Genomic DNA, 13943 nt, shown 5'->3' on the forward strand with positions numbered 1-13943 from the left:
GTTTGTTGCGATTCTATCCCATTGTGTGTCACCAAACTGGGCCGAAAATTAGGGTGTGGCTTCTTGCCACTCATTTGCCATCACGCCCGAAACTGGTTAGGAAATGCCGTAACCATGGGAAAGGCTGCTAGACTCTGACCTCTTTCTTTTATCTATGATTTATGTATGCACTCATTCCTTCTTTTTGGCGGCTTTTACAATCCTATCAATGGTACCCCCAATAGAATTTTTTGGTACTTTTTGAATATATTGCAACTTTAATGAACTCCTCAAAATCCATTGTAAGAAGTTTTTAACCTTTTTTTTTGAAAGAGGGGTCAAGCGATTCAATTATAGGAGTCGCTTGAGGGTTAAAATGTTCCAAAAGAATATTGCTCGCAGTCTTATTAATAATTTTGCTGAATACACTATACACCTAAAATGAAAGGACTACGAGTAATTATAAGCCGGAAATGTCCAGAAGGGGGGATCATCCCCCTCTTGTTTGGATACTTTTCGATGTAAACTTTAATTTACTTCTTCTTTCATAATCTGTGCAGTTTTTTCTGTCATTTTTTTTAGTGTTCTACTTATTAAACTTTGTTTCTTGCTATCTCTCCAATCGTTCTTTAAACTCTCTCCATTATCCATGCCTTGAGCAACAACTATTCATTAAATAACCAAAGACTAAAAATTGTAAACTGAACAACTCACTGTCTCATGTAGTAGTGCATGTCCTTGTAATACTTGTTGATGGTGGAATCCGTATGGCTGTAAGGAATTGTGCCATATTTAAAAGATGGTTTATGCGAATACGGATGCACTAAACGGCTATCGTTCAAGCCGGTAAACTCATGGAACTCCTCTCTAAAGAAAGAAAAAGTAAAAAAACGAAATCAAAGAACAGTAAAAAGGATATCCGTGTTTCAGTTGTAACACAACTCCACATGGGCTGCACTAAAAACAGCATCGCATAGCACAAACTTACCTCGTTATCATGAAGGCGGCCAAGTTGGCAGTGTAGATGGCCAAAAAGACGACAGCAAAGAGTGCCCAAACGTTTGTCATAAAACGCGAGGTAAAACCACGCGGTGAATCTACATGCACGGCTGCCTGGAAGAGAACGGCCCAGACTAACCAATAGGTGCGGAATAGCGAGAACCTATAGGGTGTAACGTTGGTATTTTGCAGATACAATTTCATATCATAGCCACTTGGTGAGAGCCATTCGAATAGGAAGATCATGAATGTGGCCGCTTGTATGGCAACAATGCCAACCAACATCCATGAGGCCGTATCAAAAGGTTCTAAAAAAGCTGTTGGCGATATAATACCCGTACGTTTGGCCACCACTATAGCAATTCCAGTCTCCATGAAGGGCTCGCTAAAGTCCACAACCGCCTCACGTTCCGTATTGATCATGAGCGAGGTGAGGACCATGTCCGTCTTGCGATTGACCAAATCGGCAATGACACCATTCCATTTACCATTCTCGAGGGTACCCCATTTTCCATCTTCGACCCGTACAAGTTCGTATGTAAAACCCAGTTCCTCGGCAAACTTCTCGAGAAGATCGATGCAGAAGCCGCTACAGCATTGATAGAAGGACTCGTTGCGGTGTGCCTGGCCCACATCGATGTCAGCCATTTCATGGTCGGCTGCCACACGACATAGAACACCACGATCCATGAGACATTTGCCACTAACTGGGTCAGCAGGTGATAGATTGATATAGGGTGCCTCTTCGAGAAATGTGATTTTTAAATGGAATTTTTCGGGTACACCCTGCGGTGGAGCATGAGAATTACCCGGCCAGGCAATATCGCGTATGTCTAGTTTTTGGCCTTCCCATGATTTCCAAACGCCAATCTGAAAAAAATAGAGAGAAATGTGATAAAGACATTAAAATAATTCAATTAACATAAAGGAAGTAAAAGCGTGGTAAGTTCGGCCGGGCCGAATCTTATATACCCTCCACCATGGATCGCATTTGTCAAGTTCTTTGCAAGATATCTATTTTTAGGCAAACAAAGTATAAGAATTTTATGCTATTGGAGCTATATCAGGTTATGCACCGATTCAGACCAGCCAAATCAGACATTAGATGACAGACAGGTGAACAGATAGATGGAAAGACAGACGGGCAGACAGATATGCGGACAGATAGAACATTAGCAATTGACGGACCGATAGAGGAACAGACAGATAGATAGAAAGATGGACAGACAGACAAATGGAAAGAAAAAATCATGGGCAGACGCACAGATTAACGGACAGATAGAAGAACAGACATTCGAACAGATAGTAGGACAGACGAACCGACGAAAAGTAAGATGGAGACATAAGTCAACGAATAGATGGACCGGCAGACGCAGAGAAAGACAGAAGGATAGGCAAATAAGACAGAAAGAGGAACAAATAGCAGGACAGACAGACATACAAAGAGATTGACATGCTGAGAGACTGACGGGCGGAGATACAGGCATACGGAAATACAGACGGACGGAAATAGCGATAGACAGAGGAAAGAAAAACATATCGGCAGACAGGTGGACAGATAGTTGGAAAGACAGACGGGCAGACAGATATGCGGACAGATAGAACATTAGCAATTGACGGATCGATAGAGGAGCAGACAGATAGATAGAAAGATGGACAGACAGACAAACAGACAAATGGAAAGAAAAAATCATGGGCAGACGGACAGATTAACGGATATACAGGCGGACAGATAGAAGAACAGATAACAGGACAGACAGACCGACGAAAAGTAAGATGAAGACATAAATCAACGAATAGATAGACCCGAAGACGCAGAGAAAGACAGAAGGACTGGCAGATAAGATAGAAGGAGGAACAAATAGCCGGACAGACGGACATAGAAAGAGATTGACATGCTGAGAGACTGACAGGCGGAGAGACTGGCATACAGAAATACTGACGGACGGACAGAGCGATAGACAGACGGAACGAAAAACTTGTGGGCAGACAGATGGACAGATAGATGGAAAGACAAACGGGCAGAGAGATGTATGGACAGATAGAACATTAGCAATCGACGGACCGATAGAGGAACAGACAGATGGAAAGAAAAAATTATGACTGATAAATGGAAAGACAGACGGGAAGATAGATAGAAAAAGACAGTCGAATAGATAGCCGGACAGACAGAAAGTAAGATGGAAAGATGGACTGACGAAAGAAAAACATATGGGCAGACAGACGGACATATAGATGGAAAAACTGGCTGACAGAGCGATATGCGGTAAGACAAGGAAAACTTATGGGCAGACAGACGGACAGATAAATGGAAAGACAGATAACAGAATAGGCAATCGAATAGATAAGACAGACACAAAATAAGATGGACAGACAGACACAAAATAAGATGGACATCCCACAATCGAATAGATAAGACAGACACAAAATAAGATGGAAAGAAAAATATGTGGCCAAACAGAAGGACAGATAGATGAAAACCCAGACGGACAGAGATATATACTGAAAGACAGAAAAATAGACAATCGAATTGATAACCGGACAGACAGACAGAGGGAATGAGAAATGAAAATATTGACAGACGGACAGGCGGGCAGGTAGAGAGAAGGAGAAGGAAGGAAGACGGACAGACAGAGAGACGGACAGACAGACAAAAAGACTGAAAAACAGCCATACGCACAAACAGAAAGCCTGGCACAGAAAGACAACCAGAGCGATAGACAGACATACAGACAGGCAAACGGACAGATGGAATGACAAATAGGAGGACAGACATGCAAACGGACAGACAAACAGAATAGCAAACAATTGAACATATAGCTAGACATACAGAAAGATTGACAGACGGAAATTAAGATGGGACGAAATGGGGACAAGGAGATAAACAGGCAGGCAGTTGAAGAAGAAGAACGGAGAGTAAGATTGAATGGTAGACGGAGCGACACACTGAAACCCTGACTGAAAAACGGACATGTCTAAATCGCATTAGGAAAAGATCATGAGTCAATTTGTGTATTTAACAATGGGTCCACATCTTCTCACTTTAGATGTTACAAACAAATTCACTATTTTAGTAAGGGTTGAAAAGAGGGTGCGGATATTAATCTGCCCCATGCCACTATGGATATATACCTAAGTCAGTAATCGGCTTGGTGTGCGCTTTAAACACTAACAAGTGAAGATGTGCTAAGTTCGGCCATGACTTTGGATACCCAGCAACATGGATATATTAATCATTCTTTTTTATTATAACTATATTACCATATTCATAGATATATCTAAATAGGGGCTAGTCTGGATCATGTTTAATTCAAATCCCGAGAACTCTTATACAAGTCACAATTTCAGTAAAATCAGGCGATAAATCCGCTTTTTATGAGATTAAGACCCTAAATTGGAAGATCGGTCTATACGGCAGCTATATCTAAATATGGTCTGATCTGTTTCATATTTGAGTCAGATATCGGGAGGCTTAAAACAACTCACTGTTTAAAATGTCAGCGAAATTGGGTAAGCAACTTTTATGGGTTTCAGACCCTTAATCTGCAGATCGGTCTATATGGCAGATATATCTGAATATAGTCTGATCTGAATCATATTCTTGTCGAATGGCGGGAAGCTTAAAACAAATCACTGTGCTGAATTTCAGCGAAATCGGGTAATAAATAGAGCATTTGTGGGTTTCAGACCGTAAATCGGCATATCGGCCTGTATGGCAGCTATATCTAAATATAGTCCGATCTGCATCATATTTGAGTCGTATGCTGAAGGTCTTAAGCCAACTCAAAATTCAACGAAATCGAATAATAAGTGCAGTTTTTGTGGGTTTCAGAACCTTAACCGGCAGAACCTTCACGGTCTATGTGGCAGCTATATCTAAATAAAGTCCAATCTGAATCATAGTTGAGTCGCATGTCGGGAGGCTTAAATCAACTCAATATTTCAAATTTTAGTGAAATCGGAAAATAAATGCAGCTTTTATGGGTTTCAGACCCTTAATCGACAGATCGGTCTATATTGTCGCTACATCCAAATATAGTCCGATTTGGCTCGTTCAATAACTTAACCTGCGTGCAACAAATTTCAGCTCAATTTCTAAAGTTTTGAAGGCCGTAGCGTTACTGCAACAGGTGGAGAGACAGGCACACGTACATCGTCAAGGTTAGGTTAGGTTTGATTGGTAGTCTGCCATCAGACATACTTAGACGCATTAGTCCATTGTGATACCACAGGAACAGAAGAAAGAAAATGCCTTATAGTTCCTACTGTTGAACCATCCAGATCGCTTTAAAAAGCCCAACAACTTGCGAACGTTCGCATTCGTTAAATCAGACAGGTTCTCAAAGAAATGATAACTTAAACTGGAACTCCTTCTGACTGCTAGTGCGAGACACACTCACACAGAAGGTGTTCTATAGTCTTTTCTTCTTCGATACTTCTTCTGCAAAAGTCATTGCTGGCAACCTTCAGTCTGTCAGCGTGTTTTCCGATTAGACAGTGACCTGTCATGACGGACACAATGACTGAGACGTCTGTTCTAGCCATCGACAGCAAAGCCGTAGTACTCTTTAAGTATAGATTTGGCCACATAGTTTTGTTACCATCCATCATTTGTTGTTTTTCGGTCCTGGTCCCGAAAACTTAGCTTACATGTCGATAGAGACATACCCACAGATTCCAGTTTCCCTGAAATGTGTAAGGTAGTTTCTAGTCTCACAAGCTCGTCCGCTTTGCAGTTCCCTGGAATATCTCAGTGGCCCGGCACCCAGAACATGTGAATTTTGAACTATTCAGCCATCTCGTTGAGAGATATGCGTTAGTCGAGGGCAGGTATCTGTTAGCCGCGATAGCGGGACATTGACATGGGAAATGCTCACCTTCCCCACATGCTATCACTTGCCGCACCGATTTTGCTTAAGTGAGCTCGTAGTCCAATGTGTCCTGTTATGATACCGAATGCTATATTGACTTCGTGCTTACTTCCTTTGCGTAATAGCCTCGTCTTCTCATGATACGGTTCTCCCCATAGGATTTTAGTCGTCCTACTGACCATTTCGCTGTTTCACAGTGTTACATGAGCAGTCCTCTGGCCTTTACTGTCAAATCGTCAGCTCTTTCATTCCTTTTTAGGCGGCTCTGGCCCGGCCCCCAACCGATGCGGATTTTGTCATCCTCAGAGTAGGGTTAATCTCCTTCTAACACTCCAAGACGGTTGGAGACTTTATCGTCCTCGTTGCTATTGCTCTGATGGTCAGTTTAATGTGAAAATGTTCACACACTACCTGGTGCTCCTATCTTCAATCCATTCTCCCATCGCCTTAAGTCTCATAGCCGAAGTGACTGCCTCACACTTAATCTGTATGTCTATGGGTCGGATATCTAGGATAGTGTCCAGTGCCTTAGTGGGCGTGGTCCTCATAGCTCCACCTATGACATCCTTATCGCTCCGCTTATAATCCTTGTATTACAGTTTTCTTCATCGCAGTCCATAAAACTACTGAAGCTGAAGTTAGTATTGGTCTAACTATGCTCCTGTAGAGCCAGGTGACTATCCTCGGATTCAGGCCCAATATCGAGCCTAAGGCCCTTCTACATAGTGCCCAACATCTGTGAGCCTTATCAACACACTCCTGAATGTGACACTTCCAATTCCGCTTCCTGTCAAAGATCAAGTATTTCAACTTGGCAGATATCGAAATCGGACAACACTCCTTGATATGTGAGAAGTTTGCCTTTGTTCCTGAGTGGAATGTTCATGGGCAATATTTGCATTTTGTATTTTACAGATATTGAAATCGTTCTATTGAGGAAATGTGGTGCGTCAAATTGGACCACCTTCGTCCTTTTAAGAAATTCTAAGAATTCCTACAAATTGACTTAGTATTAGGCCACCATAGCGCAGAGGTTGGCATGTCCGCTTATCACGCTGAACGCCTGGCTTCGAATTCTGGCGAGATCATCCGAAAAAAATGTTCGGCGCTGGTTTCCCCCTTCTAATGCTGGCGACATTTGTGAGGTACTATGCCGTGCATACCAGGCTTTAAAATACTTCTCCCCAAAGAGGTGGCCAACTGCGGCTCCCCGTTCGAAATCGGCTATAAAAAGGAGGTCCCTTATAATTGAGCTTAAACTTGAACCAGACAGCACTCATTGATATGTAAGAAGTTTGCCCCTGATCCTTAACGGAATGTTAATGGGCAAATTTTCATTAGCATAATACTCTGTAACTCAATAGTGGTGGCACGTAAGAAGTGATCTTCGCCCTAATAGCCGTTGTACAAAATTTCAGCCAAATCGGTTAAGAATTGCGCCCTCTAGAGGCTTAAGAAGTCAAGATTCCAGATCGGTTTATATGACAGCTATATCAGGATCTGTACCGATTTGAACCAAACTAAGCATAGTTTGTGGAAGTCATAACAGAACAGTTATGCAAAAGTTCAGCCAAATCGGATAAGAATTGCGCCTTCTAGTGGCTCAAGAAGTCAAGATCCAAGATCGGTTTATATGGCAGCTATATCAGGTTATTTACCGATTTGAATCGTACTGAATACAGTTGTTGGAATTTATCACAAAACACCTCATGCAAAATTTTAGCCATATCGGGTGAGAATTGCGCCCTCTAGTGGCTCAAGAAGTCAAGATACCAGATCGGTTTATATGGCAGCTATATCGGGTTATGTACCGATTTGCGTCATACTTAGCACAGTTGTTGGAAGTGATACCAAAACACTACGTGCCAAATTTTATTCAAATCGGATAAGAATTGCGCCCTCTAGTGGCTCAAGAAGTCCCAAGACCCAAGATCGGTTTATATGGCAGTTATATCAAAAAATAGAGCGATTTGGCCCATTTACAACCGAAACGGACCTACTCTAATAAGATATACCAGTGCAAAATTTTAAACACCTGGCTTTACTCCTTCGAAAGTTAACGTGCTTTCGACAGACGGACGGACGGACAGACTTACGGGACATGGCTAATCGACTTAAGATTTCATGACGATCAAAAATTGGGTTGCCCAAAAAGTAATTGCGGATTTTTTAAAAGAAAGTAAATGCATTTTTAATAAAACTTAGAATGAACTTTAATCAAGTATACTTTTTTTAAATTTTTTTTTTTAAAGCAAGCTAAAAGTAACAGCTGATAACTGACAGAAGAAAGAATGCAATTACAGAGTCACAAGACGTTGAAAAAATTTGTCAACGCCGACTATATGAAAAATCCGCAATTACTTTTTGGGCAACCCAAGAAATATATACCTTATGGGTTCTTAGACACATATTTCGAGGTGTTTCAAACAGAATGACGAAATTAGTATACCCCCATCCTATGGTGGAGGGTAGAAAAAAAATGTATAAAAATATTTTCTGTTTTTATTTAAGTCATTTCTTTAAGACACAAGCATTTTTGAACATCGAAAATTTAAAAAATTTTTCGTCTTACCTCTTCCCATACTAAATTTTTGTTATTTGCACTTGGACGTAGATTCATAATTTTCAACTCGGCTGATTTTAAATCGCCATCGGCGGTAAATTCGATATTAGGCTTGTTAAGGTCACCCTCTATAGAGACATTTCGCAGGTATTTGAAAAATCTAAAAAAAACACAGGCAAAAGAGGATAAACTCATTAATATTTGCATAGTTTTTAAATTCTTACAAAATTCCAATGACACTTACGATTCTCCATTGTCCCAACGCCCACGACCCTCATCCTCACAGGACAGTGCTTGGGTATTTAGTTTCTTGCCATTATTCGCTGGATCCGAATTATACGCTTCCACGCCATAGCCATAAATTTTAATGGCATTGGAGATTTCATTCATCAGCGCTGCACTGCTGGTATCGAAGTGTACACCCAACATGCCAACGGGAAATTGGGCATGTGCATCCTTCTTCTCTATGACCGATTGACTGACCACCCACACATAGTTCTCTCCGGTTAACTTCAGCTCTTCAGCAGCTCTAAGAATAGTGATTGCTTCACTTTGCGTGGCATAGAGGAGCATAACTCTTGCCTCGCTATTAACAAGTTCCATCAAGTCACTAGTGCGCGTTACAACAATCGCATTGAGGATGGTGAATTTGAAATGGTCCTGCATTTCGGCGACTCGCTCTCGCACTGCCTGAACAAAGTCATCATGGCCCGCGATCTGCGAGGTGACAACCGAGAATTGGTGCCATTTGTAACGTTCTAATATGCTCAACATAGCGGCACTTTGATGTTCTATACTTGGAGCTAACTGAAGTTGAAGTGTCGACTGCGAGGCACGCCGCTCCAGGCCTGAGTTGTCCGCATTCCATGATATCACCGGTATACCCAGATAGCCGGCCAATTGTAGGAAATACTGTGCCGATGCTGTGCTATGTCCAAATTGCTCATTGTTCATCATATAGAGTATCGCAGAGACATTGAATTGCAGGAATTCTTTGCATAATGTGCTTAGAATGGCTAAAATGTTGAAAACGAGAGGCAACATTACACGGAACCGGAAATGAAACAGAGAGAGAGAAAAAAGAAAATTAATTTTTTTTTTGTTAAATTAAATTTTTTAAGTTTTTTTTTCTGCTAAAGGGCAAGGAGGAATATGAGTAAAGAGAGGAGAAAAAACTTGTTACAAAGATTAATATGTTGAAATGGCTTGAAGTGGCGGCGATGACGAGGGTTGCCACTGGTATATAGTAAACAAGTAAAAGCGTGCCAAGTTCAGACGGGTCGAATCCTATATACGATCCACCATGGATCGCATTTGTGAAGTGCTTTGCTTGGTATCTCTTTATAAGCACACAAAGGATAATGGATAAGAATTGCTATGCTCTTGGAGATATATCAGGATGGACCAATTCCGGCCATACTTGGTTTCGATCGGATCGGATAATCGGAAGATAGGTTCCGTTGGGAGCTATATCAGGATATAGACCGATTCAGGCTATACTTGGCACATTTTTTACTGTCATTGCGCAAACTTTCAGCCAAATCGAATAAAATTGCGCCTTTTAGAGGCTCAAGAAGTCAAATCAGCCGATCGGTTTATATGGGAGCTATATCAGATTATGGACCTATTTAAACCATACTTAGTACGGCTATTGAAAATCAAAGCAAAATTTCAACCAAATTGGGTGGTAACTACGCCTTCTAAAGACTCAAGAAGTGGAATCTAAAGATGGTTTTATATTGTCTCTACGATGTCAAGTTACCAACCGATTTAAATCATACTTTGCACAGTTGTTGCAAGTCAAAACACCACATGCAAAATTACAGCCAAATCGAATAAGAATTGAGCCTTTAAGAGGCTCAAGAAATCAAGATCCAAGATCGGTTTATACGGCAGGTATATCAGATTTTAGACGAATTTGACCCATTCTTGGTATAGCAAGCAAAAGCAAAACACTCATGCAGAATTTCAGTCAAATTGGACATTAATTGCACCTTCTAGGTGCTCAAGAAGTCATGATCCGACATCGGACCAATACACAGTGGGAGAAAATCGAAAAAAAAAGTGAAAAAGGCTTTAAGTTCGGCCGGGCCGAACTTTGGATACCCACCACCTCGGGTATATATGTAAACCACCTTTCATCAACATTCGGTGAAAATTTCATACCTTATACTCATATACCTCATACCGATCTATATACGACATGGATGTCGAAAAGCCGAACATAAGTCACTGTGTCAAATTTCAGTGAAATCGGATTATAAATGCGCCTTTTATGGGGCCAAGACTTTAAATCGAGATATCGGTCTACATGGCAGCTATATCCAAGTCTGGACCGATTTGGGCCAAGTTGCATAAACATGTCGAAGAGCCTAACACTAAGCACTGTCCCAAATTTCGGCGAAATCGGACAATAAATGCCTCTTTTATGGGCCCTAAACCTTAAATCCAGAGATCGGTCTATATGGCAGCTATATTCAAATCTGGACCGATCTGGGCAAAATTGCTCCTTTTATGGGCCTTACACCATAAATCGGAGGATCGATCTATATGGCAGCTATATCCAAATCTGGACCGATCTGAGCCAAATTAACGAAGGATATCGATGGGCTTTACACAATTCACTGCCCCGAATTTCAGAAAAATCGGATAATAAATGTGGCTTTTGTGGGCCTAAGACCCTAAACCGGAAGATCGGTCTATATGGCAGCTATATCCAAATCTGAACCGATCTAGACCAAATTAAAGAAACATGTCAAAGCGTCTAAGACAACTCACTGTTCCAAATTTCAGCGGACCATAAATGTGGCTTTTATGGGCCTAAGACCCTAAATCGGAGGATCGGTCTATATGGCAGCTATATCCAAATCTGGACCGATCTGAGCCAAATTGACAAAAGATGTCGAAGGGCCTAACACAACTCATTGTCCCAAATTTCAACAAAATCGGATAATAAATGTGGCTTTTATGGGCCTAAGACCCTAAATCGGCGGATCGGTCTATATGGCGGCTATATCAAGATATAGTCCGATATAGCCCATCTTCGAACTTAACCTGCTTATGGACAAAAAAAGAATCTGTGCAAAATTTCAGCTCAATATCTCTATTTTTAAAGACTGTAGCATGATTTCAACAGACAGACGGACAGACGGACGGACATGGCTAGATCGTCTTAGATTTTTACGCTGATCAAGAATATATATACTTTATAGGGTCGGAAATGGATATTTCGGTGTGTTGCAAACGGAATGACAAAATGAAAATTTTTATTCGTTTAAAAAACGAATAAAAATATTTAAGGAAATTCAAAAGTCGAGCGGAGCCGACAATATAATACCCTTCACCTGCCATATAAGTGGAAATTGAGACCTATTTCTTATCCTGAACCAGATTAAGTGGACTTCGGTGGAGGTTTTCATATAGGTTATAAAACAATCCTCATCAAATTTCGAGCAAATGTTTTCAAAATTGCAATAACTACTGCTCTATGTGTAGAATAAAAGCGAGATGTATATGGTAGTTATATTGAAATCTGAACCGATTTTGATAAAATTTAACAAAATATGTATTGTCATAAGAGATTTATAAATCGTGTGCCAATTTTCGTAACTATCGGTTGATAAATGGCCCCATTAGTGAAGTCGGACGAACATATGGGAGCTATATTTAAATGTAAACCGATTTCCGCCAAACTCTTTAGGCATTGAGGTAGTCGTCGAGAAAAGCATTGCGCAAAATTCTGGGAATATTGGCGAATAAATGTGCTTGCTGTGGATCTTGAAATATATATATGAGAGCTATTGGGTTGCCCAAAAAGTAATTGCGGATTTTTTAAAAGAAAGTAAATGCAGTTTTAATAAAACTTAGAATGAACTTTAATCAAATATACTTTTTTTTACAAAAAATATACTTTTTTTACAAAATCTTAAGCGATTTTTATGCAATTCATCAGTAATATCAAGAGTCCTGTCAAACTTCGAAAGAATCGGCTAACAAATGAACCCATTATTGCAATATTGCTCAAAACCTGACGAACCTATATCTAAATCTGAACCGATTTTGGGAAGATTGGTAAATAAATGGGCTTGCAGTGATCTTGGAAGTGAAAAATAGTGCCATATAGTACATATATGGGAGCTATATCCAATTCTTATTCGATTTCTATAAAACTCACCAATAAAGTCTAGAGTCATAAAAAAATCCTTCCTGCTAAATTTTGTGAGAATCGGTTAACAAATTACCAAACTATTGCAATATTAGTCCAAATCCGACGAATATACATATGGGAGCTGTATCCAAATCTGAACCTATTTTTTTTATACCCACCACCATAGGATAGGGGTATATTCATGTAGTCATTTCGTTTAAAACACATCGAAATATCAATTTCCGAACCTACAAAGTATATATATTTCAGATCGTCGTTATATTCCAAGACGATTTAACGATGTTCGTGTGTCTGTCCGTCTGTTGTAATCACTCTACAGCCTTTAAAAATTGAGCTGAAATTTGACACAGAGACGTCTTTTTGATGCACGCTGGTTAAGTTCTTGAACGGGCCAGATCGGACCATATTTGGATAAAGCTGCTATATAGATCGATCTGGGGATAAAGGATCTAATGCCCATAAATGCTTTATTTTTTACCCGAATTTTGCTGAATAGCTTAAAATAAACTCTGCCCGATTTTTTTACAAAAATCCACAAAATACCCCTTATGGGCAAGGATGGTTTCATATTTTTTTTAGTAAATTTGCTGTGTTTGGCGCAAAAAAATTGTGAGTGGATTTAGGGGACATTCGAGTAAAAGCGTGCTAAGTTCGGCCGGGCCGAATCTTATGTACCCTCCACCATGGATCGCATTTGTCGAGTTTTTTTCCCGGCATCTCTTCTTAGGCAAAAAAAGGATAAAAGAAGAGATTTGCTCTGCTATTGGAGCGATATCAAGATATGGTCTGGTTCGGACAACAATTAAATGTCAGCCAATTCGGATAAGAATTGCGCCCTTTGGGGGCTCAAGAAGTTAAATCGAGAGATGGATTTATATGGGAGCTGTATCAGGCAATAGACCGATTCAGAATATAATAAACACGTATGTTGATGGTCATGAGAGGATCCGTCGTGCAAAATTTCAGGCAAATCGGATAATAATTGCGACCTCTTGAGGCTCAAGAAGTCGAGATCCCAGATCGGTTTATATGGCATCTATATCAGGTTATGAACAGAGTTGAACCTTATTGGGCACAGTTGTTGGATATCATAACAAAATACTTCGTGCAAAATTTCATTCCAATCGGATAAGAATTGCGACCTCTAGAGGCTCAAGAAGTCAAGACCGGTTTATATGGCAGTTATATCAGGTTATGGACCGATTTGAACCATACTTGACACAGTTGTTGGATATAACGTTGTACACAAATCGGATAAGAATTGCACCCTCTAGAGGCTCAAGAAGTCAAGACCCAGCTATATCCAAATATGTTCCGATCTGGGCCATTTTTTGGTTCGGATATCGGCGGGCATAATAAAACT

The 13943-nt window shown here is 40.4% G+C and overlaps 1 protein-coding gene across 3 annotated transcripts in view; it reads right to left on the reverse strand.

The window, feature by feature from the left end:
- Positions 1-13943, reverse strand: part of LOC106095679 (glutamate receptor ionotropic, NMDA 2C) — a 391010-nt gene that overhangs the window by 43359 nt on the left and 333708 nt on the right. For all 3 annotated transcript variants that reach the window (XM_059366278.1, XM_059366277.1, XM_059366279.1), the window contains exons 2-5: positions 8657-9428; positions 8422-8572; positions 968-1848; positions 694-846 (exon numbers count right to left, since the gene is read on the reverse strand). In XM_059366278.1, the coding sequence (XP_059222261.1) occupies positions 694-846; positions 968-1848; positions 8422-8572; positions 8657-9428 (1957 nt within the window). The remainder of the gene's footprint in view (positions 1-693; positions 847-967; positions 1849-8421; positions 8573-8656; positions 9429-13943) is intronic.

The sequence above is a fragment of the Stomoxys calcitrans genome, chromosome 4 (assembly GCF_963082655.1).
Source record: "Stomoxys calcitrans chromosome 4, idStoCalc2.1, whole genome shotgun sequence".
NCBI lineage: Eukaryota > Metazoa > Arthropoda > Insecta > Diptera > Muscidae > Stomoxys > Stomoxys calcitrans.